This window comes from Phragmites australis, chromosome 10 (genome assembly GCF_958298935.1).
Source record: "Phragmites australis chromosome 10, lpPhrAust1.1, whole genome shotgun sequence".
Classification (NCBI taxonomy): Eukaryota; Viridiplantae; Streptophyta; class Magnoliopsida; order Poales; family Poaceae; genus Phragmites; species Phragmites australis.
This window is the reverse complement of record NC_084930.1, coordinates 31,784,119-31,811,960: the sequence shown is the minus strand read 5'-3', so window position 1 is coordinate 31,811,960 and position 27,842 is coordinate 31,784,119. Positions and strand designations below refer to the sequence as shown.

At 41.5% G+C, this 27,842-nt stretch overlaps 2 protein-coding genes across 4 annotated transcripts; one reads left to right on the top strand and one right to left on the bottom strand.

Moving 5' to 3' along the window:
- Nucleotides 1–17,051: 17,051 nt before the first annotated feature.
- LOC133930746 (two-component response regulator ORR22-like) lies at nt 17,052–22,153 on the top strand. 3 transcript variants are annotated; one of them, XR_009911796.1, is made up of 7 exons: nt 17,052–17,864; nt 18,243–18,395; nt 18,517–18,927; nt 19,025–19,101; nt 19,857–20,930; nt 21,499–21,737; nt 21,824–22,153. XR_009911796.1 is itself a non-coding variant. In XM_062377467.1 (7 exons), the coding sequence occupies exons 2-7, from the start codon at nt 17,705–17,707 to the stop codon at nt 21,568–21,570; spliced, it is 1,947 nt and encodes a 648-aa protein (XP_062233451.1). In that variant the 5' UTR covers nt 17,052–17,308; nt 17,390–17,704; the 3' UTR covers nt 21,571–21,758. The 3 variants fall into 3 exon arrangements, 2 of the variants coding, with proteins under 2 accessions (XP_062233451.1, XP_062233450.1); XM_062377467.1 differs by lacking the exon at nt 21,824–22,153 and having other exon boundaries at nt 17,052–17,308; nt 17,390–17,864; nt 21,499–21,758; XM_062377466.1 differs by lacking the exon at nt 21,824–22,153 and having other exon boundaries at nt 21,499–21,758.
- On the bottom strand, nt 21,930–26,717 carry LOC133930745 (probable histidine kinase 2). Its single transcript, XM_062377465.1, has 6 exons — nt 26,352–26,717; nt 25,592–26,260; nt 24,870–25,245; nt 23,728–24,317; nt 22,493–23,620; nt 21,930–22,399 (listed from the first exon to the last, which is right to left on the bottom strand). The coding sequence occupies exons 1-6, from the start codon at nt 26,511–26,513 to the stop codon at nt 22,184–22,186; spliced, it is 3,141 nt and encodes a 1,046-aa protein (XP_062233449.1). The 5' UTR covers nt 26,514–26,717; the 3' UTR covers nt 21,930–22,183.
- Nucleotides 26,718–27,842: the final 1,125 nt, after the last annotated feature.

Below are 27,842 nucleotides of genomic sequence, written 5' to 3'. Positions count from 1 at the left end.
CACCGGATGTTCCGGTGTGTTCTGCTCATGAACACCGGACCATCCGATGAGTGTAACATTATCTGTTCCAGGAAAAATTTATTCTCTGCAAGAAAAGGTCCAGTGAAAGTTTTCGATGATCTCATATTCATCATCGGATAAGCCGATGTGTGCCAATTCACTGAACCACCCTCCTGCAACCTCTCTGTAACAAAAGGTCTGATGCTTTCTTCGGTATTCACAATTACAACACTGGACTATTCGGCGTACATAATCAGACTTGACGCCAAAAATTCCCTCCCTGCAGAAAATATTCCAGCGCTCTCAAAGTCCATCACCGGACTATCCGGTGTTTGTTTTTATTTCTGGGTTACCACTGAAAAATGCTCCGGTGATACTCTCTGGTGTAACCACCACACTCACCGGGTATTCCGGTGCATTGATCTCTAATTTCGTCCGAAAAAATGCTCTCTACAAGAAATAGTCCGACGAGTATACACTGCAAACACCAGAACTTCCGGTAAACACCGGAATATACGATGTTCGCACTGAAATTTCCGATGTGCGTAATTTTTCTACGTACATAGAAGAATTTGTCAATTCCAAATACAGAATAAGAACAAGCATCTATAAACACATGCTAACTAAGTTTAAGATACATCAACTGTTATCAATACTCATCACGTGAAAACTAAGACACTTCTTCACTTGATTTCTCTGTTTAAAAAAAAAATCAATACCATTCTCAATCCCATTTGCGAGATACAAAAATGAAAACTCCGTCAAAAATCATGCATGCACCTACTTGGATTTTGCATTCAGTACGCACGTACGCGTATCGAGCACCAGGTCCCAAAATCTACGCACACGCGCACATGCCGGCTGGACGGACTCCTCAAGTGCGTGCGTGCGGTGCAAATTTAGGAGCTGGATACGCTGCTGTTGCCATGTACGTCGTGTACCCGAGTACCAACCGAACTGCCGCTTTGATCTACTTGTTAGGCTATCTCCAGTCCAAATCATTGCATGTTAAGCTGTTGTATCAGGCAGTGGCGTAGCAATCCAGGGTATTGCTAACGGCCTCACGGGAAACACTAACACGAGATAATAATCTCATAAAAAATATCTATTACTTATCATACGACTAGATTTCGATGCTAGGGGCGCCACAAGGTTTAGTAGGCAGTAGCTGCATGCACTACAAGATCTCCGACTTTACCTGGGGGGTGGCCGACGATTTAATCCATTCCTTTAGAACTTTCTCAATTGGCCGAGACTATTTTTAGTGTCAATAGGATATTTCCCAATGGTGAAAACAAATCACGATAAAACATTACCGATTAAGAATTTCCGACAAGGCTTTTGGTATAAAAATATATATACAAAAGAAACTAAACCGTTGGTCACTTAAAAACAGAAATCCTAACTAGGAGAAGTTAGAGATCTTGTAGTGCTTCTGCTCGAGCACTAGGTGTCCCCCTCAAATTTATTCTTTATGTCAAGAGGTGCTGATAGTGTTCCACCTCGTTAGAGATGTAAGTGTTCTCGTACACACAATTAATGATATACTGGACTTAAATAGTACCACAGAACTTTAACATATTTCCTCAGCTTCAATCGAATGAATACACGCCTTCTTACACTCGACTGTTGTGCACGTACGCCGCTGGTGAGGCTAGGGTTAGAATGAGTCGACACATGGTTGAGGTCGTGTGGAAGAAGAAAGGCTAAGCTGTCGGAAAGAAGAACAAAGATTGTTGGACCCGTTGAGTGTAATCGACTGTAGCATAGTCTTCTCAAGTTTTAGTTGTTGATTGTCTGTTTTCACCGGGCCAAAACGTGTGCTTCTTGTGGAAATGGGTTATATCTTGCACAAGACGCTCGGGTCATTTCTTCTTATCTCTTTCATTCGTCTTATAATTTTGTTGATATGGCAAGCACCAATACGAGTGGTATGTAGCTTTAGAAATAAGACAAATGCTATTTTTGAGGCGACTGTTTTCCCCTTTTTTTCAGTCGATGTCATCGGCGGTTCGATCCTTCTTCAACCTCCCGCCCAGTGGCTGCATCCAGCAAGACCCAGTCCAACAACTAAGTGCCTAATAAACCACCCAAACGTGCAATGATATAAAAATAAACAATTTTGATGGTATTTCAACTCCATACTTATACGATACAACAAACTACATAAAAATTTGTAATGATATAAAAGTAATTACCTAATTAATAAGTACTCCCATTGGGAGCAGACACAATGTGCTCGAAGAAACATACCTTAATGGTCATCCCGTTGGAAGCAGTCACCAGGTCTCATGTCTGTACCACTAATCATATTTTCACAGGCAGTAACTATAAAGTGAACATGTGAGAAGGGAAAATTATTGGCATTTAGCAAATACACTAAACAAGGTCTACTAAGATATTACTCCTATAGAATTTAAAAACTGAAGTACCTCTACTCCAGGGGGCTTGATTTGGCCCAAAGCTTTAGCTGCACCAAATACTACCGTAGAGCCTCCCATGTCAAATTTTATCAGTTCAATGCTGCAACCTGACCTAGTCTTAATGTTGTAGCCACACCACTGAAGTCATAGGTGAATCAAGTATAAGAACAAGCAACAATTATTAAGAAAATTAACTTCATGACAAAGTATATCAACATATTCTTCTAAATGTATCTATCATTGTACTAAATTCATGAAACAAGATGAAAGTATTACAAACCTGTCAAAAGTTAGACCCTTCCCAATGATAGCTATCTTTCTCGAGACGTTTCCCACCAGTGGGTTTGTAACACAAGTGGATAAAGTGAGGAGGGTTAGCAGAAGTTGCAGCAACTCCTAAGTAGGAAACCATCTTTAACTCTTTGTATTTCTCCACATATAATATTGTGGCAGTGAACACATCACTGTATGTACAAGCGATCTTTGATGGCTCCTCCGCAAGCACAACTTAAAGGACGAATGAGGACTGTAGTAAGTAAATACCACAAAAGCATCTATGGAGAGTACTAGACATTCACAGAAAAGATCTACTGACCCGGGGTAAGAACATTGGCAGGAGGAGAGTTCACAAGCTCTCTCCCAAATATCACACTCGACAAAAGATTGTTAGCGTGCTTAACACTATAATAGAATAGGTTATTCATACCGCACTATCAGTACCGGTTAGATACAAACCGGCACTGATGAAGTATCAGTGCCGGTTCGTAATATTTTGAGCTCGATCAATGATGGAGTCAGGTTAAACCAGCACTGATATTCATTATTAGTGCTGGTTCTAGTTACTAACTAGCACTGATACTTTAGTGCCGGTTCATAAATATGGACCAGTACTGATAACTTTTATCAGCGCCGGTTCATTAGTAGGACCGGCACTGATAACCTCGGTCGGATACGAAATTTTACAGAGCTAAAACGAATAAGTCTCGAGTCCGCGTACAGCAGCGCCGGTTGTTAGTAGGACCGACACTGATAACTTTAGTCGGACCTGAAATTTTACGAAGGTAAAACAAATAAATCTCGAGTCCGTTGTACGCCTTATCTCCTCACCAGTCACCCCTCACCCGCTGAAGCTCTCAGCCTTATCTCTCTCTTGATCGATCTCGATCTCTCTCTCTCTCTCAGATGGAGTCTAGATCCACGCTCGCGAACCTGTAGTCTAGATTCACTTTTCTAATGGATTTTGTTGTTCAACAATTGAGTGCTTGATTACCTTATGCAGATACAGGAGTATTTGGGAGAGGTCAAGCTCAGAAAGACAAAGGCAGGCTCCTCGTGAGCCTGCGGTGGCAGGTCTCACCCACGACGAGGCTAAGCCTGCGGCAGCGGGTCTCAACCACGGCGAGGCTGGGCGGTCGGCCCGGCGGCCTGCCGAGCCGTGCGGCGCCGGCGAGTAGGTAGCGACGGTAGCAACAGCAGCAGATCGGGATGCGCGTCATGGCGTGGTGGCGCACAAGTGTGGTGGCGCCCGTGCTCCGCGCCTGGCTCGCCGTCGCCGTCGCTGCCGCCCCCGCGCGCGTCAGCAAGGGCGGTAAGCCACCGCGCACCATGCCCTTCTTACACGCTGCTGCTTCTTGGTTCTCTTGGAGCTCTGCGTAGTACAGAACCGTAATCGTGTTCCTTGACTGATTCGAGAGCTGAAGTGTAGTTCATGGCTCACTAGCTTGTAGCCACATATACATGTCATTGGGATTTCTGTCTTTTGAAGAGTATGTAAACCACCGTGTCATCTGTCAAACACTAAATCAGTTCATATATATTGCATCAGTATTGAAGTTTATACTATTTTTGCAATTGCAAATTTTATAAGTATTGCATCAAACCATGGATGCATGGATGGATTTCGGTCTTTCGGTGTATCAATCTACGATTTCCTTGTTACTACACAGTTGCTTTATTTTTGTTTTCAATTTGGTGTATCAGTTCAGTTCTGGAACTTAAACTATGAATTGAACCTATTCAGTTCCATTCTTGTTAGACATGTGGACTTCAAACCTGTTGTACCTCTCTGTATTGAACTGTGAACATGAAATTCGGGCATGTTCAGCTGAAATCATTTTTATTTCTAAGATGTGAGCTTTTTTTTGTCCCTGTAATATGTATTAGTCTCGGCTGGTAAAAAGAACCGATACTGATAGTGTCAGTATCAATGTCGGTTCTCTGTTGAGAACCGGCACTGATACTGGAATCAGTGCTAGTTATATAACCGGCACTGATAATCATAGATTATCAGTGCCGAGTAATCAGTGTCGGCTTAAAAACCGGTACTGATGGGGTTTTTGAGCCAGCACTGATGACATATTATGTTGTAGTGTAAGTTTCTGATCCACCTCTAGACTAGAACCCAATCTAATAAGATCTACTTGTTTCAGATGCACATTTTTTGATTCAGACTTGTATCTACTGTCCTCATATAGCCCGAGCATAGTTCCTGCAATTCAAATAAGCACAATAAGATGAAAATGTCTTGATCCTCTTCATGGTGTAATTGTACTACCAATTAACTACAATGTGCAACATAAATGCCATCAGATTTCAATATGTGCAAATGATACAAAAAATAATCTAACTAGAGAAGGAATGGGGAATTGGAGAGGGGAGCAATCACCTGCTGAGTGCCAAGCCCTGTTGGCTGCTACGGTGCTTGATATGCTAGGCTGATGGCAGCTGGCCTGCCCCCTGTGGCCTGCGCCCTTCTGGCCAACGTAGGCGGCCCTGCCAGCCTGAATGCCGGTGCTGGGCGCCAGCTAGCGACTGCCCGTTGCCCCCTGCGACCCTGCCTACCTGCGCTACCCTTAGGCGGTCATGCGCCCGTGTGCCTGGCCCTTGCTCGGCAGCCCAGTCCTGCAGCTGCCCCCTGGTGCGAGTGTCGTGTGCACCTCCCTATCAGCTAGGGCCCTGGGCCGCTGGCACTAGGGATTGGCACCGCCGCTAGGGCTGAGAGTTATCGGTCGAGTCGAGTCAGAGAGATGGAGGGGAGCGAATAGAGCGACAGGCCAAGCAGGAAGTAGACTGGGCTGAGCGACGACCGAGCAAGAGAAAAGAATGAGTTTGGGCTTGGGCAACTCCTGTCTAGGTCGTGGGCTAAGTGGAGGCTTGAGCCACTCAATGGAATATATGCTTGGGGCATGGAAAATTGAGGGGGTTACTCAGATTTTTTGGGCCACAACTGGGGTCGCGGACCCAGTTGACCAGGGCCAAAATCCGCCCTTGGTCCTGCCTCCGCTCTCTCAAGTGACATTTCCCTCTCACGTGATAGCCTCCTCTCTCTCCCCCGCCCCATCTGTCTTTGGCTGTCTCCAGCGACGTCCCTGCTATCGGATCCACGCCCGTCACCCCCATCGCGCTAACTTGACTCTATTGAGACCATCAACTTACCTTCCTCGTTCTGGCACTAGCCCATCTGGCGATATCCCTAGTGCCTCACCCCGTGCTAGCCTCCTTCGTCAGGCTGGCCTGTCACCCGCCAATCTCCCTCTAAGGTTGCAAATGGAGAAATCCCGCGAAAAATAATGCCATGCACGTTCACACACATTGACCGAGAAGCCTCTCGATTTCAGTTGCCTGTGGGGCTAAACGAAAAGCTCGAAGCTCGCAAGCTAGCTTAGCTTGTGTCTGGCTCAACTCGAATCGTTCCAAAATCTAACAAGCCGAGCCAGAGTTTTAACTCGTTTAGATAACGAGCTGGCTCGAGCCAGGGCCATCGTCTACATCATATTGCTCCCTTTGACTGTGGTCATCAGTTTGCTCATTGAAAATCTTCATCTTCGATGGATAGGCTCCTCACTAGCCTACTTGGTTTTCTATTGGTCAGCTCCTCATTACGATGTAACTCTTATCTTTTATTTTTTCCATTGATCATTCCTTCAGGCTTTGAATGTATAGACGGATGTGTGAGGAACATTTTTTCATATATTTTTTGACGAAATGTTTTGTTCCCGTAGCAGAATATATATATATATATATATGTATGTATATATATATATATGTATGTATATATATATATGTATGTATATATATGTATATGTGGATCTGTCTGCTGATGTGCTGCATGTGGATTTGAAAAACATTCAGAAGAGATTCAGCTTACAACAATTATACCTGTGATTAAACCATGCAAAGAAGTACTATGCTTATAGATGTCATTAATATTGTTGTATAATTTTATTGATGCATTTTTCAGTGGATGTTTATATTCTTTTCATCCTAGTAACGAGCTGCTCACGTGGCAAACAAGCCGAGTCAAGCTGGCTTTTCTGCTCGTTATGTTAACGAGCCGAGCCTAGCTAGCTCGTTATCTAAACGAGCCGAGCTGGCTCATTATTTAGCCCTAGTTGCCTGAAATTTAGGACTATAGAAATAATACCTTCAATCATCATTGCTATTGTAACACACACACACACACACACACATGAACTACACAGACAATTTTTCACGGAGATGCAAAGTCAGCTTAGAGATATGTCGAGGGTTTTTCCCAGACAATATGTTTGTAAGAATAACGGGGTTGCCTTCATGATTCAGGAATCAAACAGGAGATGAGGCACACCCGATTTATACAGGTTTGAGCACCCAATTGGAGTAATACCCTACGTCATGTGTAGTTGATGATGTATTTATATTCACTCGAGTACAAGCAAGGTGTCTAGATCTATTACAATGAGTAGATGGGATCTAACTAGACTAATGAGGAAGTTGTCGAGTATATCTTGTGGCCCTAGTTGCTTGCGTCGAGTTACAGATGAGCTGTCCTCCTTCGAGAAAAGAGAGCCTCCCTCGGGGGTATGGGTCCCCACCTTATATATAGGGGTCTTGTACCACCTCCTATCTCACCGTAGTTGATAAAGAATCCTTCATCTTTTTCACCAAAAAAGATCAGATAAATCCGGCTGGGATACTAGTTGTTCTCAAGTTGGGTAACCAATCAAGACCTTTGTATATGTTACTAGATCTTCAGGAGTATCAGGTACCGTAGACCAGTTTCGTAATATCCAAAGTTGTTAAACATGCACACAACATACCTTATCCGTATATAGTATACTCTTTATACATATATACCACATAGTTAGATATTCGACAGTAGCCCCCTAACTCTACTCGGGAGGAAGGGTTTCTGCAATTTCCCACTAGAGTACCGTCAAGCCTAAGCCTGGTCGAGTAAGGTGGTTCAGGCTTGCAGTCGAGAGAATTAAGTAAGAATGGATCCTATTCTGAGTATTGAGTGGAAACACAATTGGGTTGAACGCCCTACTAGTGACCGCACTCGAAGCACAAGAAATGACTAAAAGCTCGATTAGTTGACACCCGATTCCGAGTAGAGTTAAAAAACCTTTCAAATTTTGAACCAACGGGTATAGGCGGATTTAATGCCTTGCAGAAGTTAGACGGGCGTGTAGAGATTCCCATGATATTGCCACTCTGCCTTTCATGCCGATCGAGGCGTCACAGAGACGATAGTGGTTGCCAAAATACAATAAGTTTTGGGCTATTTACCCGTACTAGCCGGAATTGTAGCGATCATTCCTTGCCCTCATCGTCAACCTTTTCGCACAAACGTCCATCTTTCTCCTCCCATACATTCACCGCCGTCGGGAAATCATGGATTATGGTTCTCCTTCGAAGACCCCCGCTCCCTCCTTGCCGGAGGAGGAGTCTGACATGAAGTCTGCTGATGCCTCATCCAAGCAGCTTGATGAGACAGAGCTCCTAACTGAGATATGGTCAGCCTCCCTGATGCAAGAATCAAGGCTGAAGGAGCTTGAGACTGAAGGAATAGTGCATGTCGATGGATGAACACCGCAAGCGGGGATACCTTCATATATAGTATATTTGGTACTCCCGGGAGTATGTACTCTCACATATGTATATCATAACATAGAAAGTATCTCATGTGATAAATGGTATGTACATAAAGCATGTGAGTATATAACATCATCCAAGTCGTACGCATACTTTTTTAGGTGGTTTGTACATATTTTTTGAGTATATTACATTTTATGTACAAATATGAAGGTATTATCAAAATCTATTAAAATTGATGGACTTCATTTCAATTTTTTCATGTAATTCACATTGGAGTACCTTAGAATGAGTATATAAGTATACTCATAGTGATAAATGAGTATATCCAGTTTATTTATGTGGTATATCATAGTAGGGAGTATGTACTCTCGGGAGTACAGACTAGTTTTCCTATATATATATATATATATTAATAAATGACACAAAATACATAATAGTTGAAATTACAATACAAGACCTATCTATGATAAACGATCATAACATATCAGTAGATGTCTCTGCTTTATTATCATCTATCGTATGTACTATATCAGGATATTTTACAAAGTATTTATCATGAATAATATTATTTTGCATCCCGTGTCTACTAATATCAATATTTTATAGGTAATATTTGGCCTTAATTTTACTTTTACTGGAATTCTTATTCCTAATATTTCTTTAAATGGTAGCTAAACTATATACTTATTTCCAAAGTTTGTTATAGCATCTTTTAACTGGATTATCTTGTCTCCTCTACTACTTTTAATGCTACAGTTTGCTCTTAGCATTCAGTATTTTCTATGAACTTATCTTCTTTCAAATCTGTATTGTCCATTTTGGTTTTCAGATCCTCTAATTCTACTTCTAATTTATTTACTGTGTTTTCTAATATTCTTACTCTGTTGGACATTATTTTTTCATCTGGTTCTAGCTCTAGCTCTTTTCTCCATTTTTGCTTTTTTGCTTTCAAGCATTCAAAGCATGCTTGTTTTACATATATGCTGCATGTAGCTTTATTTTCTTGACTTGGGTAGTATATAAAAAACACATTTTATATTATAATCCTTCTTTCCTCTAATCCAATCATGACCATAACTTTCTTGATCCATCATTTCTATTGTTAGACTTGCTAATTCGTCTATTAAGTCAATTTCATCATTATTTGACTTGTAGTCAGCCTTATTGTTTTCAATCTTATCAGTTTCTATGATTGAATATATTGACTCGTCGTCTTTGATTTTATCATCGCAAACTAATATATTTTTATTTACACTATCTATCGTTAAAACTCAAGCTTAGAAGAATATTACATAACAAATTTTTGTGTCGAATACATATGATTACAATCATTTGCACCAAATTAGTACAAAGACATAAAATCTAAAAAGGATATAGAGAAGATTGTATAAAGATTGAAAGATATCCAAATAATTGAAGAAATACCAATAAAATATTATGATAAGAACTCTATTGTATATAAAATTAACATATTAAACCCAGATTATATAATCAAAACATGCCATATAGAAGACACTCCAAAAGATATAGAAGAGTTTAAAATGCATGTTGAGGAGTTATTAAAATTAGGGGCAATAAGAGAAAGTAGAAGTTTACACAGATCAACATCTTTTATATATGACCCATCCAAATGATCTATATCTTTCATCAAGTATTCTTTATATGTAGGTTTTTTTAAGATCCTTCTTTTTTTTATAATTTTACAAGGTGCTGTTGTTGGTATTTTTTTTTAATTCTTTGCTCTTTTAAATTTCTGAATATAATCTTTTGATGCTGGTTCTATATAATAATTTACTCCTCTTACTATTTCAGAATGATTTCTTACAAATTTGATTCAATATCATCACAATGAAAGATAGAAATGAAAGAAGAAATTCTAAAAGAATTAAGAAAGGAGATGAATGATAAATTTGAAGAAATGAAGAAGACTTATGATGAAAGATTTGAAATTCCACTATCAGATAAAGATATAATGTATATTGTCGGACATAGGCAAAATCTAAAATAAAAAAAGTATATATACGAATGTATTGATAAGTAATATCACCAATATTATATGAGACTGTAAAAGAAGAAAATTATTATTTATTTTATTTTATTTTACTATTCAAATTAGAGTTATTATTCATTAACAATATTTATCGTTAGCGCAAGATGGTGTAAGATATAATATTAACTCGTTTACTTCCTGCATATAATTTTATATTAAGAATTACTATTTAGATACTATTTGGTACTATTTAGATACTATTTAGTATTGTTTGCTATAAACAGTAAAAAATTAATTTAATATTATTAAAACACTATTTTGAACCGTAATAATAATAATAATATATTTAATATTGAAAGCAATTTTTATTAATTTTACGTACGCATGTGCGCAGGCGTGTGTGTTAAAAAAAATATCGTGTTGCCTCACCCATGTGTAAATGTTTAGTGCAAACCCTATTTAAGTTCACAATTAGGGTGGAAATGAATAGATATCGTTCATCACATGTCTAATTCCATATATTTTCTTAGAGTTAGAGTTAGTCACAGTACTGCTTTTCCATCTTTCCATATGCACTCTAAATGCTTTTGTTCGGTTGGTCGAAGTCAGTCAAAATTATACGTCCCATTTGCAACCCTAGAAGAAAGTCACGATTGCTTGGCCAAATGCAGTTCGTATGAGCATAGGTGCACGATATTTTCTGATAGGATATAGACGGCTGATGCTAATTTCTAGATGACTGAAAAACGTTTGGTTCGGTTCACATGTGTTACGTTTGGATCTAAATTGGACGGCTGCTGATCTTTCTTGCTTCAACCTCCTGCACGCATTGCTCTTCTTCCTTCCATCGGCCTTCTTCCTTATGTCTCCTTGCGTCAGGTCGGTTCGCCTCTGCCTCACCCACCTTTTCTTGTAGCCACTGCCCCGCCCATTTTTTCTCGTAGCTAGGATGCCACCGTCGAATCCACAGCTGCTGCCCTGCCGCGCTAACCGGGATTCGTAGGTAGGGTCATCGTCACGTCTCTCCCATCCTACCATCATCTAACCGATGATCCTCTGCCTCCCACGATTGGTGACATCCCCACCGTCTCGCCATCCTGCCCGTGTCTACCGTCACCACCCCACAAATACCCTCTAAGTCCGGCAGCCATGAAATCTCTTACGGAAGCTAATCCCCGCATGTTAAAACTATCAACGTTTTAACACGATTGAAGAATAGGAGGTGTGGATATACATGTAGATGCCACACACTAATCTATGTCCTAGCTGGGGGATGCAAAATCCGATCTTCAGCCCCACACTTGTACTGCGAGCGCGCGTATCGTTCTCATTAACTCCGGTAGTGTCCCATCGGATCCGTTCCATAAATGAGAACGTGTAGGGGGGCCGGCCGGCGGCCCTGGCCGGGAGAAATCTACTGCGGGCAATGGTCGCACCTTCGATCCGCCATCAATTCCATTGGCAAGTGTTAAAGGACAAACTAAATTGCTGTAGAGGTAGGCATAAAACACGCGCGCCATGATAGTGGCCGAGACGATTGACGACGACGACGCAGCAGGTCGGGTTGTGTCAAGAGTCCCATTGATCGTTCGATCCATCTCGCAATGAATGAATGAACTCGCAGCCAGCATTGATTCGGTAGAAGCTTTAGGCCGGGACCAGACCAGCATTTGCTGCCGCCATGGGCGACATGGTGGCCTCGACTGATCCTTGGACGGATTAATAAGGCGACGGCTGGGAGGAGACATCAGTTAACAACGATCGAGTTCAAGCCGGTGTTGTACGGCCGGGGTGCATAGATAGGAACGACCAGTGAGATGTTGCCGACTTTAATTGAGGTGCCATAAACTTTGTGGGAGAAAATATTTTTTTAACCATTGAGATGGGTAGGAACGAGATTGAAAACTAAGAGCGGTGAATAAACATCTCAATAAATTACTTGTAAAATTGATAGTCTTTCTCTATTTAGATCATCCAACGTACCTCAAAACTCAAATGTAAGAAAAAAATCGAGAGAAATTTTAATAAAAGAAAATAGAGACAACATGACTTTATGGATAGTATATGAACTATAGGTTCCATTTAAGATCAATCCATGTGTCTTAGTACTCGAAATATCACAACTAGCAAAGAAATAAAAAAAGATAAACACCGAGCAATGAAACTCTCCAAATTGATTGTCTAAGGCAAATGAATTTAAGACCCTACCATATAAGCGTGTGTATATGAATTTTATAGCTCTAGCAACAAGAAAAATGACCTCACGAGGAAAATTTTCAGCCCAAATCAGCGGGAACAAAAATTTCAGCTCAAAAATAAACGAAAATCAAAATCAGAAAGGAAAAACTTACATACAAGGTAAGAAAAAAAAAGAAAAACTAGAAGATGAGAATTCAAGCATATGAAACAAAATAAACTTCACTACTTTAAGAGATCAGCCCTATTTTAAATGGATTACAAAGACATCTCAAAATTCTTACCTATTACATATGTTAAGCACTCATCATCCTCTCCACTAAAACTTTAGCATAATACTCTCATATGGGTGGTACAAGGGGTTCAAATGGCCGGTTCAATCTCTCTCATAGTCATACCTCTTTATTTATAGGCTTAGAAAATTTGATCTCTAAGTTTTCTATCTTTTTTTCCAAAATACGCTTCTCTTATAATACACTTCTATCTACCACCAATGTTATTTCAGTCCATTTTCTTTTCTATTCATCGGACGACCGTGACGCCTTTATGACTTAGCTTCGCCTCGACACAAGCTTCGTGATGGTGCCACGTATTCCTCCAATCCTCCTACGTTTTTAAGACCAAACAGCGAAACCCTAGCACGCTTCTCAAAGCGTAACTAGCCTCCACTTGCTTTCACCTAAAGCTAGTGCTCTAATGATAACATGTGTCCTCCGTCTTGCAATTTTGATCACCAGTAAGTCTGTTCCACTCCCGATCTCTCAGGCCGCCTTGTCACTTATACCGATATCTCCTTTATTTGACTTTATCAACATGCCATCTTCATCCTCCATTTCATGATTTGCTTGACCTTCGTGTGTACAGCTAGGATCATTCTTGACTCTGTTCGGCTCTCCTTAATCGTTCGGCACCAAGCACCCACTTAGCCTCGATCACCCGTCGTCGACATCTTAGTTGCATCTATTACCTGCACACTTTGAAACAAGCAAATATATTTCTCTACACTCCAAAACACATCTCTAGGTTAGAAAAAAAACTTCAACTCAGAGTACATCCTGCAGTAAATGTGAACACCGGATCATCCGAGGAGTATAACACTATCTATTCTAGGAAAACTTTGCTCTCTGCAAGAAAAGACGCGGTAAAAAGCTTTTGGTGATCTCATATCCATCACTGGATAATCCGGTGTGTGCCAATCCACCGAACCACCCTTCTGCAATCTCTCTGCAACAAAATATATAGTGCATTCTCCAGTGTTTACAATCTCAGCACCGTACTATCCAGCATTCATAATTAAACTTGGTGTCAAAAATCTCCTCTATACAGAAGATATTCCAGTGCTCGTAAAGTCCATCATCGTACCATCCAGTGTTTGCTTTTATTTCTGTTTCAGCACTGAAAATACTTTAGTGTAGCCACCACATTCATCGGACCTTCGGGCTTCAATTTCGCCAAAAAAAATAGTCTCTATAAGAAATAGTCTGGCGAGTACATACTTCCCACACTGGAACTTTCGGTGAACACCTAGACATCCGATGTTCACACTAAAACTTTCGATATGTATAATTTTTTTTTGCATACAAAGAAAAATTCACCAATTCCAAACACCACCCAATCGAGTTAGACATAAATAAAAACAAGTATCCACACATATGCTAACTAAATTCAAGACACATAACTATTATCGATACATCATCACATACAAACCAAAATACGTTTCCACTTGATTTCTCATATGGTCTGAACTAATGATGAGTTTTATATTATCTTTTTTTTTCTGCTAGGCAAGAAATTAAACATCATATATTATTAGGTTTGTTCAAGAATGTAGATGGTGTCTACGTACCTTGTTTAGTTGCCACAATGTAAAGCTAGGATAGCATGACCCAAATAAATTAGAAATAGAGAAACAAATGGATTTTTTCAGCCAAGCGAAAAGTTATACTGAATAATGTAACAACATAATCCAAATATAAACCAAAGCATTCTTAAGTACTCCACATATGAAAGCGTGGTTGTGTGATACGTTAGGAAGATATAAATGTCTTTATTAACAAAAAAAAGATTTATTGCATAATTTCTTTTATGAAACATTTCACAAATAGAAGAGCAATAATCCGGATTTGTTGCGTAAAATTACGTTTTTTTTATAGTTTTTTATGAAGAAGAGAGCACGGCCCTCCAAACGTACACAACGATGTTCGAGCTCGTCTACAAGCTGCATACTACATACCGATTTCAAATCAGCTAAAATCCTGCCGCGTCCAGATTAATTGTTCGAGCTGTGTGAGACTCGTCGACAGTTACACGTTCAAAAAACCTTTTGGTACAAGTACGTGCTCCTTCCAATTGTAACTCGATGGATATCGATCAGCGTAAGGCTGTGGAGGATCCTGCCGAGTGGTGTACATGCAGCAATCGCATCCGGGACATTCATCTCTCGCTGTAGCTGCAGCGGGAGTAATATCATCAGCCAGATGCGTAATAACAAGCGTGGCGACTTTATCTGGTGACGATCAGGCTTTAACATGGCGATCATTAACAGGATGAAGATTCAAAAAGATGTCTCCGATATTTGTCGAATTCAAAACTACTGGAGTCGGATAACTTTTGTTAGATTGGTTAGGGAGGTACCCGTTAAAAGCAAAACAGTGCCGAGATAGTGGACCTAGGATATTCATACCAAACTTTATATTTTTTGCTCCCTCAAAAAAACTTTATATTTTTGTTGCATGGGATCTTTTTCATTCGAATTCGAAATTAAACAGATAATAATACATCTATTTTAAGATAATTGGCCTACCGATATCAAAATGTCAGTTATAATGAAGTGTTGTATATCCTTAAAAGCACATAATTGAAGCGCCAAATCCTTATTTTTTGGCACAGTGGGGGAGAGCTGGGAGGCTGTTGACACGATGTTGAGAGAAAAGAAGACAATGCTGATGGGGGCAGGATTCGAAAATTCATCGAAAATTGCTCAATATTTGTGATAATAGGTCAATTTGGTCCGCACCGAATTATGAATTCGACTGGTTTTTGAATTTGGATTAAAAAATAAAAAATCATTAAAAAATTGAAAAATACTTGATGCCTTATGTGATTTTTTTTAAAAAATAATGTCGTTTGCATCATATTTATATGGAGGAAATTTGAAAAAAAATTGAAATGGGCCACATGAACATGATGATTTGGCTTATCACAATAAGAAAAGTCTTAACATGTAAACACATATTTTTCTGAGGTAGGACGTATCTTAAGATGACCTTTAAAATTTATTTCGCTTCATTTAGAGTTTTATTAATTTCTCCATAATTTTTAAAATATTCACAAGTATAAAGTGAACATGTTAAGAAAGAATATTTTAATTATTTTTTTCATGTCTACTATTATTTTTTCTATATAAAGCATAGTATAAGTAAACTAATAAAATTAGTTTCACTAATTTGGAGGTGTGATAGGTTAGTTATGAATTAATCTATTTGCAACATATTTACACAATCCTGCATGTTACAATAACTATTTCATGAGTTCATGTATTTTTAAAAGACATAGGATCATGTAAGTTGGTTTCATGATTTTTGGATTAACAAATAATTAACTATGTATTTAGCTAGGTTTAGCAAATACATTTTCTCATAGAAAATATTCAACTTCTTTATGATTATAAATACTTTTATCATGTAGATCATATTACAAGAAAAATAACAAAATTTGTTTCACTTGATTTGAAGCTTAGATGAATTAGTTATTGATTTTACAAGATTAAACCATTTTTTAGTTTTTTGGTTGAATTTCACTGAAATTCGAGAAATACGTTTGACAGATTGGAAAATTCGACCGGTTTTCGACTAATTCATTCAAAATGCGTCCAATGCGGAAAATGCTATCGGTAAATCGGAGAATTCGCTTAGTTTTCGGTGGAATTCGACCGATTTTTGCTAACTTGATTCAGTCGGTTTTTATCTTGGATTTATAAATTTGATCAAGTGATTTTGTCCGAATTTTGATCAAATTTTCTGATTTTCATGGATTTCGAAAAATTGATGAGTAGCGGTTTTCGTTGACAAAACGAATTTGTTAACCTGCATAGGTGAGTGCATCAATGTGACATCGTGTCGTTATATAACGGTCTAGGATGATCGACTGAAAACAACGCCGTTTTCAGTCACACGAAGGATAGCACTGCTCTTGTTTTTCCTTATGTAAGATACGCACAATGGCCTTTCACTAGACACTATTGATCTCTCATGGTACAAAAGAGTTTGATCTTTTTTCATACGAAAAAACTAGCACCATGTTTCCCTCAAATTCTCTCTCCTCCCATGAGACGTTAGATTCGATAGAGATGATAGGATTGATGATACGATAGGATAGAGACGTTAAATTTGTGAAAGCAAGTTCCTTATATCTCTATTACTACAGTGTCTATGCTACAGTGATCGGCGGCATGTACTCCTCCCGGCGTGAAGTCAGAGCATTTGATGCCCGGACGGGTATCGTTGGCATACTTGCATCCTGTCACCACCAGTCACGCCACGCCGTTCTGGCCCTCTATAAATCAGTAACCACCCAGACACTCGTGACTCCGTCTCCATCCCCATCTCCCTCTCAAAGCAGTCATCTCACCACCTCGCGCTGTTGCTGTGGTTTGGTGCTGTTGTTGTGAGAGGCTGAGAGGAGTGAGCAGAGCACAGGGGGCTTTTGCAGCTTGCGTGCGTTCTTGGCCACCTGGGCGGTCGCTGTCTCTCACTCTCTCCTCTGCTTTTGCTGCCTTTTGGGCTCCTCCCTCCTTTTGGTTCCCCACCTCCTGCGCTCAACAATGATGGAGGCGTTGTGGGTTCGTTCTTTAAGTCTCCTATCTCCCGTCGACAAATCAACTTGCGCTTTTCTTTGGTTTCAGGTGTAGTTTTGTCAGCAGGTGTTGCTAGCTTTTGGGCCTTCGCTTTTTCAGCTTATTGGAGTGCTTTCTTGGGGCGCCTCCGAATCAGGCGGTGTTAGTGTGTACGGTTTGAGGCGAAGTTCCTCTTCCTTGTTCTTGTCTGCCATTAGCTTCTCAGGATTGGCTATTTGGCTCAGTTTTCTCCAAACAGGTTCCAGGTTTCTTGCTTGGAACTGAGCCAATTGGGAGGTTGTTCTTGGGGCCTAAAGTTGCTTCCATTTGAGTTAGTACTCGATAAAAAAATGTTCTTGGGCTTGGTTCTTCGTTTCCTGCTCTGAATCGGTGTGAATTGGGATGCTTCTGGGCGCTGTGAGGTTGGAGGAGAAGAAGGGATCGATGATGGGGACTAGGGAGAGGGATCAGTTCCCGGTCGGCATGCGGGTCCTCGCGGTCGACGATGACCCGGTGTGCCTCAAGGTTCTCGAGACCCTCCTGCGGCGCTGCCAATACCATGGTCAGTAGTTGCTTGATCATTGTTGTATTATTCTTATATTATCGATTCCGCCAATTGTACTTTCAGTTATCAAATGTTAGAAATCAAAATTGATTAATTTTGAACAGTCATGCATATTCAGGACACTCTTTTTATGTTGCTGCTTGCAATGTATTATGTAGTAATTACTACCACCTAACTATTTCTGTAGCTGTAATAGTTACCACATGCAGAATATTTTTTTCCTTACATGATCTGACATGTTTGGGAGAGTCTTTGCTGTTATCTCTGAATTTGGTAGCACATTTTAGAACTAAAGGATGTGTTAATGGTGTTATCCAATATTACACTGATTAGACCATCGTAAACTGATAAGAGTACCTTATGCTTCCTTAACAGTAACAACAACCAACCAGGCCATTACTGCGCTCAAGCTATTACGGGAGAACAAGGATATGTTTGATCTGGTTATCAGTGACGTGCATATGCCCGACATGGATGGCTTTAAGCTCCTTGAGCTTGTAGGACTTGAAATGGACCTCCCTGTCATCAGTAAGTTTTCAGATCTTCTTATTCTAGCCAAGCGCTCTCAATAGTAAGAGGTGCTTGATGAGTAATGGTGTTTGTTTCCACATGTCAAATGTGGATGTTAATCAAGTACATTCCTGTGCAGTGTTATCCGTGAATGGAGAGACAAAATCCGTGATGAAGGGGATAACTCATGGCGCCTGTGACTATCTCCTAAAACCTGTTCGTATCGAAGAGCTTAGGAATATATGGCAGCATGTTGTTAGGAGGAAGTTCAGTAAACGCGAATGCAGTAATCTTGATATCTACAAAGAATTCAATAAGCCACCAATTGCAGATTCATGCCATGGGCACAGTCAGATTATTGGGGCTCCTGACGAAAGTGGGAGGATCAGCAAGAAGAGGAAGGAACTGCATAGTGACGAGGAAGATGACGGAGAGGAGAATGATTTTCAAGATGGTGATGAACCCTCAGCAGCCAAGAAGCCAAGAGTTGTTTGGTCAGTTGAACTGCATCGGAAATTTGTTGCGGCTGTCAACCAGCTTGGAATTGATAGTAAGAACTCCCAACCTCCCTTTTGCTTTATGTTGATTGTCCTTACAAGTTACAGCAACTCATTTATGTTGTGTCCTTTATTTTGCTGTTGATGCAGAAGCTGTACCAAAAAGAATTCTTGAGCTTATGAATGTTGAGAAACTTACCAGAGAAAATGTTGCGAGTCATCTACAGGTACGACATTTACTTCTGTCATTAATTAATTTTAGTGACTTACTGCCCTCTCTTTTTTATTTATGTGCCTGATATGCATAAGTACCAAAAGTTTTATCGAGTTGGTTCTTTTACAAAAAAAACTTTATTGAGTAATTACTGATATTGTCTGACAGTTGGACCTACCGTACTGGGTTGAATTTGAGAGGGCCTCGTGTCATCATTTTTTGTGGTTTAAAAAATGATTCTCATACACTGATACACGGCCTGTTTTTGCTTTCTTTCATTAGTATTGATAGAACAAAGCGTTGCTGATCATACCTTAGTTTTATATTATGGGCTATGGCTGCTGCTAAAATGTTAAGATGTTGTTCCGATTTCCTGGCATGAGCTTGAGCTCCATTATTCACCTTAACATTTCTGTGTTAATGCATTTTTTCAGTTGGTTTGGTACAATCTACACTAAAGAGAAATGCAAATCAATGTTTACTTTATCCTTCTGTAAACCCCGGATAAGAAGATATTCCATGCAAATAGTAGATTGCTCACTCTGCTTTGGAGCAAGTTGATAATTAGATTAAAGCTATATGTATACTCTACTACAAACCTGAGAGAAGATCTCAGATTCTTATCCCCTGTAGTGTTTCAATCCACCATTTTAGTGATGATTTCTGTGCTAGACCTGTATATCTCATGCATGGATCATATATACATTGTGGTTCACTGATTACATACCAGCATTCATGTCTAATCTGTTAGCTTTATGTGATATGCAGAAATACAGGCTCTACCTCAAACGTTTAAGTGCTGTGGCGTCACAGCAAGCTAGCATTGTTGCTGCTCTTGGAGGTAGAGACCCCTCCTTTCTTCACATGGGAGCATTTGAAGGATTTCACAGTTACCAACCTTTTTCCCTTCCTGCTGCTCTATCATCTTTCAACCCACACGGCTTGTTGGGTAGAAACAGCGCAACAGCATTCCAGTTTCAGGAGCTTGCTCCTACCAATACAATTCAAACTGCTTCCAGCAATTGCCCAAGAAGTCACTGTGCTGGTGATACAAACAAATTTCAGCTTGTTGGTTTACAAGAAAACCAACAAGCAAATTTGGCACAAGGCTCGACCACATCTCTCGGGCTGCCCCAACTCCAACAGAAGTGGATCCATCAAGAAAATAATGAGTTGTCCACTGTCTTTTCTGGGAGTGCACTGGCTAACACTATGTCCAGTACACTACAAGGAGTTACAAGCAGTTCATTGCTACCACAAGAACTTTTGGAATGCACGCAAGTTAGTGTCCAGCCATCAGTCAGGATGCCATCTGTGAGTTCAGAACTGCTTGAAAGGACTGTTGGAGTTTCGACTACTTTACGGGATTCAAGTATATCCCAACAGGGTGGCCTTCCAATAAATGATGGATTTTCTAGTGACAAGTTACCAACGGACAATCTGTTTGAGAGCACTGGTGCAACAAAATTGGGTACTAGCTTTGTGGCTTCACAAAGAGAGATAGACCAAAATGGGAAATTTTCAGTAAGCAGTATCAGCGGCGGAGCTAGTTCTTCTGGCAGTACATTGCTACTCCCTCCTTATACCGAAAGACATCCAAACTACATGCAGTTCGGAGTTTCGAGCAATGGAACTTTCAACCATAATGTTGGTGCCTGTATGACTGAACAGAAAAATTCAAGTGTGTCATCTCTTATGCCCCAAATGAAGATTCACACGTTAACATCAGAAGATAAACTGAAGCAGAAGAATATTCATGATTTGGGTATTTCAAAGCTGAATGGTGGTTTTAACTCTAGTAGCTGCAACTTTGACGGTCTCCTCAATTCCATGATCAAAATGGTAAGGACCTTAACAATGCTATTTTTGCTTCCTGCTTTTAGGAAATTACCGTAGCTTCTCTACATGAATATATCCTTCTTATCATTCTTCGTATCAGTATTAGGATCAGTAGGTTTAACGCTTTTTCTGTAGTCTTTAACACTTAATTTTGCAAGTTACAAATTCTTCCCTAACTTCAGGCATTTGTAGCAAACCTATCTGGCCCAGCATAAGCACTGGAAATCTTATACTATTGTACATAAATTTTGTAGTGCCAAATCACTTACTTAGTAGTAACTAGTATAAGTACGAAGACACACCTAATATCCATGATAATGTACCTCTTGAATATTTGGCAACTATGTGTGGGGAGGAATTGGCACAAGTCACTCTTAGGATTGTGCTGAGTGGTTCTGTGGATCATCGACTTTAAAGTCTGCTTTAATTTACCAGGGTTGTATCTCATCACAATATACAGAACTAATTTGACCACAAAGCATTTACATTCCTTCAAATCATTGGCCATGAACCTTTATTTCCCTGCATTACAAAACTGATTTGCTAAAGCGTTATTCTAATGCCGATGCAGGAGAAGGATGATATCTCGTTCATGGATAATGACCTGGGATTTGACTTTTTTCCACTTGGTGCCTGCATATGAGAGCTATTACTATCTCTCTTGCAGATTAGTCCTCTAGGGCATTAGTCAGTTATGCTGCCTATGTCTAGTACTATGCACTCTAGATACTTGGGATACAACTAGCTAAGGACAGTGGCTTGTACTTGTGCTTTCTCCTTTGGAATGGAAATGGAAGTGATTATGATTAGGTAAAAAAGGAGTAAATATAATGCTTCAATCTCATTTCATCGTCTTGAATTTTACCAAATTTTATTTACACATGACATTTGCACAGATGCTGGAGCTCAAACACCGCATCATTGTGTGGAATGGAAATGGAAGTGATAACCTGATGTTTGTCGCGCCCAGAAATGCCAAAAACTGAAACTCCCACATAACAGTTCTGGAAAGTTAGAATGACATATATGAGAAGTAAAATCTGGATACACCTGAGTTTAAGACTAAAGAGATTAACTGCTGATACATGTGATGGCACCATTGTTTAGCTACTAAAGATACATGCTGTTGTTGGACCGAATGGACTAAGAGATTACAACTGCAAGCAATGATCTGATAGATGCTGTGATCATCATCATCCTACTCAATAAAACCGCCCATTTCTTGAGTTCTTCATGCAACGAGGAAATTTATTCCATCAATTCTTACGTTTGCAGATATGGAAAACAGCTTCCACTATCCTCTTCCTTTCTATTGGCTTTGTCAGGTGCAGATCCATCCCAGCAAGAATAGCCTTCTGCAGGTCCTCCTCCATGACATGAGCAGTCAATGCGATGATTGGAGTGCGAATTCCGTAGCTGATTTCTACCTCGCGAATGAGTTTTGTTGCTTCATAGCCATCCATTATAGGCATCTAAATAAAAAAAGTAAGGTATATACTAGCAACGTCAGGCAATCATCAGATGAAGCTTTGTGTAAAGGGGTAGTAATTTTTTGTTGAATAAACCTGGCAATCCATGAAGATAATATGGTAGGGCAAGGGTACTGTATCCTCTTCTGAAACACTGGCTTGCTCGAGAGCTTGCTTGAACAATTTCACGGCCTCGGATCCATCTACTGCTACGTCGACAGTAGCTCCTAGTTGATTCAGCATTTTTCTTTGGATAATTTGCAGCACTGAAGTGTCTTCAACTAGCAAAACATGCATCCCTGCCAGTGGTTTGTCATCTTCACTTTTCGGTTCCTGAGCCAAGCGTTCAACTTCAGTTGATGCTGCAGTTTCCGCATCCTTTTTTGAAGCTGTAACAGTTTCCACATCCTGGAGAGCAATCCCTGGTAAATATTGCTGATGACTAGTCCCAGCAATCTCAGAACCAACTTGGGAAGATTGTGCATCCGAAACTTGGAGGTCTCTCAAGGTCATAAGAAGAGCGTACAAGCGAGACCCGTGCACTGGCTTTTGCAGGACAAGATCACAGCTCAACTCATTGAACCTCCTCAAAGCATCAGAAGAGGTCTTTTTATCGGTCAAGAAGACAACTTTGCATGGAGTCTGATGCTTGATTCTGAGAAATTTCACCATCTCCAGGCAGATGTCCTCCAATCCTCCATTGGACGCATCAATGATAACAAGGATACCGGAAGGATGCCCTCCAAAGCTGCCTCTCCTGGGACCATTGCTGTTCCTCAACGCCATCGGCAAGACTTGGCTGACCATCTCCTTGGAGCTGAAGCACCGGTCTGCCGCATCGCAATCGACGGTGGGGGATGATGCCCTTGCAGGGGACATAATAATGCGTTGCACCTTCTCCAACGTCGAGGCGATGAACTCGGCTCGCGGGATCAGCGAAACTTTTACCCCGATGTTCTCCATCCAAGTTTGCAAGATCCTCCTGGTTTCATCCCCATGAACGTAAAGAACGCAATGCCCACCCTTAAAGCTGTTGGCCTCTTGAAACACTGAGGCTCTGAGACTGGAATTATTCAGTGTGTCTGATGGGGCTGATGTTCCTTCTTCTATGTCTTGAGGTTCTTGCCTCTCAGTCATCTTCAGAAGCACATTGAACGCGAAGCATGTTCCTTTTTCCCCGGGTTCTTTGTCCTTGATGCTAATCTCTCCTCCCATCAGACGAACCTGTGATCAACAAATATTAGCTAAAGCAAAATTTTACAAAGAAAATTAACAAGAAATACTTATGTATATTTGAGATTTTAACTTCGAAAAAGAAAGAGAGAACCTACAAATGATTGCACTATTCCAAGCCCCAAACCGGTGCCTCCTTGCCCATCTTTCACCTGAACATAGTTCTCAAAGACAGACCCCCTCTTCTCCCGGGGGATCCCTATGCCGGTGTCAACCACTTCAAAGTAAAACTCAACTAGATTGGGATCATTCTGCACGGCATTGTAAGAATCGTTCTCATCACCATCGTCCCTTGCTCTGAACAAGCACCCCAGGAAACTGCCGCCGCCGCCGCCGCCGCCGCGCCTTGGGCACGCAAACCTTGAAGGAACACTGTTTGAGCTCCTCGCGATCGGCCTGTTCGCCCAGGCGCGGAGAGCGACGTGCCCTTCGGATGTGAACTTGAGGGCGTTGCCGAGCAGGTTGTCCAGAATCTGCTTGAGGCGCTTGCAGTCCCCGGTCACGTTTGTGCATTTCAGGACCGAGAAATCGCAGGGATCCCAGACCACCTCGATCCCTTTGCTGACGCCCGTCACGTTGGCCATGTCCACGGATTCCTCCAGGACGGCGGCCATGTTGAACTCAACTTCTTCCAGCTGCATCTTCCCCGACTCAACCTTGCTTGTGTCGAGAATCGAGTTTAGTATATCTGCAAAAAGTTTCATCACATCCATGAATATATACATACCTAGGTTTGAAAATCCTACAGATAATTTAGTGAAAATGAGCACGCTAAAATCATAAACTCTACTTATCGATTATATGTGCGAACAAATATTTACGATACTGATTTTCTAAATATATGGATGGGCTCCATCTAACACAAGGATTGTGCATACTCATGAAAAGGATAGCAGTAGTAGCTATGAATTGCTTAAAGATATACTAGCAACAATTCACGAGTCCGATCCACCTACTAATTGCAAGATATTAACAATATTAGCAGCACAAATCCTTCCTATCTATCAAAGAAAATGTGAGACCATGCATAAACTACCCTCTTTTTTTCTTTTTTCTTTTTTCTTTTTTTTTTTTGCTAGCGTTACGATTACTACTTTGTAAAAGGTCACCAAATAGTTTACAAAACATTAGTAACATCATATTTGCACCATGATATTTAATGGAGGATAAACACAGTTGCTTGTTTCATGAAGACCTTTGTTTTGCAAGAAAGTTTCATGCAGTTTAATTCCAGACTCACCTAGCAGTTTGTCAGTGCAGACGCCCATCTGGTTGAGGTTGTCCATGATGTTGGGGTGCGCCTGGGACTCCGGCAGGGACATCTGCACCAGGCCGGCAATGGCGGACAGCGCCGACCGGATGTCGTGGCTGGCGCTGGCGAAGGCGTTGCTCTTGTTCATGCTCTTGCGCTCCGCCTGCTGGAGCGCCTCCTTCTGCTGGACCAGGTCGGCGTTCAGCGCCGCCTCCCGCGCCGCGGCCTGCCGCAGCGCGCGCGCCATGAGGACGCACGACGCCGCGGCGACAGCCACCAGGACGCACACGAAGAAGAGCACGGTGATGCACGACGGTCGGATCATGTCTGCGTCGAGCCGGTTGTGAAGCACCACCCGGAACGCCTGACGAACAGCGTCAGAAAAGCATGCATGCATGTTAGATTAGGAATCACAAGCGTGGACGTGACACCGTTGGCCCAAAACTTTGGAACATGAATGCATGTATCATGTATGTATGCAAGCTGTTTTAATTTCTTTTTTCTAAAGGAAAATATTAAGATGGTATGCGTATCGACACTATCGGTATCGTATCTGCAATTAGGGAAGGGAAATGCTCGATCGATGCAATTAAGGACCAGATATATGATGATTTGTTGAAAGGATTTGTAAGATATCTGCAAACTGGTTAAACGTCCCAAATTACCAAAAACCAACGCGCACACGTGTAGAGATTAACTTGCAGACGTACCAGTTGTACTCCGGAGACGTCAAAGTTCGTACACGCGACCTTGTACTTGATGTAGCGGCCCACGGCGACAAGCTGGCCGAGCTTGGGCGCGTCGATGGCTGAGGCCTCGCACTCCACCTTCGAGAACAAGCCCATCTCCTCCGCTCGCGTCGCTGCGTCGTCGCTGATCTGGTTCTGTTCAGGGAGCAGCGCAGATTTGTAAGCAGTTGCCGGCGCGCCGCCGGCCTTGTCGCCGATCGCGTAGTACACGTCCACGCCGTGCTGGAAGCCGAGGCGGGAGGCGGTGGTCCCGACGATGTCGTCGACGGCGACCGCGGCCGAGATAACGCCGGCGTCACCGACCGGCGCAGAGAAGAATAACATCCGGACGCCCGGGCGCGCCCACCCGGCGCCAAGCGACGCGGGCGAGCCGTTCTTGCTGGCGAGGAGGATCCGCGTCGTGTTGGGCAGGTGGAGCCCCGCTGTGGCGGCGGCGGGGGCCCCGACCAGACGTCCGGTCGCCGGGTCCACCGCTTGGGTGTACCACCTCTTGTGCGCATCCGTGAGCAGCGCCCTCGCCTCGCCGTCGTCGGCGCGGTAGTAGGAGAACGCGGCGCCGTTGACGCCGGCGTACGACACCTGAGCCAGCAGCGGCTGCATGGCGAACGCAATGAATAGCTCGGGCCCCACCTGGCAGTTCAGCACGTAAGCACCATGCATGAATAGGACATCAACTGGCACGTGTCTGTCGTGACGGAAATAATGGAATAAGTAACAGTACGTGAGAGAAAGAAGTTGATTTCTCGTTGCTCATGGGCCGAATGGCGCCGGCGATGGCGAAGGCGGAGCGGTTGGCTTCCAGTAGAGTTTGTAGGTTGCCGGCGACGTGCCTGAACGCTACGTCCATGGCCGTCAAATCGGTGTCACTCATTTCTACTGCCATGGTCCATGATAAATACGTAAATGGCACGATTGTGACTATCACAAGTACACTGACGATCACCTGTGTGTAAATATGAACATGGTGAGAACATGACTATGGTAATAAATATCATATATTTTAAGTATCTTCTTAAATTTCATCCATGTACTCATTTTCTTTATGGTTTTCTTGATTTTTGCCAAAAAAAAGTCAGATCATAATTCCCTTTATGCATAAAAAGGGTTAAAAGTGGTTCATATGCCACAAATATAGGTATTACGACAACATGCGCGTATGAATGTATGTTATTTTTCAAAAAGCTTTTATAAATACTGTTAGATAGAACAATACGTCTTACTAAAAGTGAAAAAGAAACCCTCAAAATTTTATTATCGATTCACACGAACAATTAATCCATTTGGAACTCACAAAAACTACTAAATCCATACCCTACCACCGAGAGAAATGAATTCTAAGTTCTTGTTCAAGGATAGTCATGGTTAAACAAACATGATAGGAAGCTATATGCATAACACCATTACAAACAAAAGAGTCATGGTAACAGTACTAGTTGGTCATGAATCCTTACCAAGGGGGAAATGATACAAAAGTAGTGGAGAATAGATCTACTTCTTTCTCTAATCTCTTCTACCTTCCCCATGGTTTTTGCAAAAAATTCAAACACAACGATCTCAAGAACAAGGGCAAGCAAGGATTTGGGAAGCTAGCTTAGCATTTGGCAAGTGAGTAGATGGCTGAGTCTTCGCCTTGTTTTATAGACGCATGGCTGGGGAAACCAGGAAAGAAACCCATTGGTTGATGTTGCTAAATGCCGCCTATGGTTTTGGGAAATGCCTGCGTGGTTTTGCTCAGCTGTAACGGCAAGTCAACCAAATTTTCTCTTACCGTTGAGATATTTCGTTCGCAATTGTGGCATGTCTCTGCAACACGTACGTGCCGTGGCGCACGAATGCACGGTGTGCGCGCACCAGCCACGTACACGACCACCAATGCACCGTGCATCTTGTTCCAAGTCTGAAAGCGTCACGTAGCATGCATTCATTTGATTTAATTTTGTGCATGCCAAAATTGTATTTTTGGTTGACTCTGTAGATGCTTTGGATTGGGAATAGTTGTCATGTATACTTCTTTCCTTTATTTTCATGCATAGCGGTTTTACATGAATGGTAGAGATAGATAAAATTGGGGCTGCAAACCAGAAACCACTATATATGGCCCTCAGTATTACCCCTACAGGGAAAAATTTTGAATACAAACTTCTTGTGTTCAAACATGAATACCACAGCGCTTAAGTATGTAAACTAAAAATATGGGGCAACCATATTATCA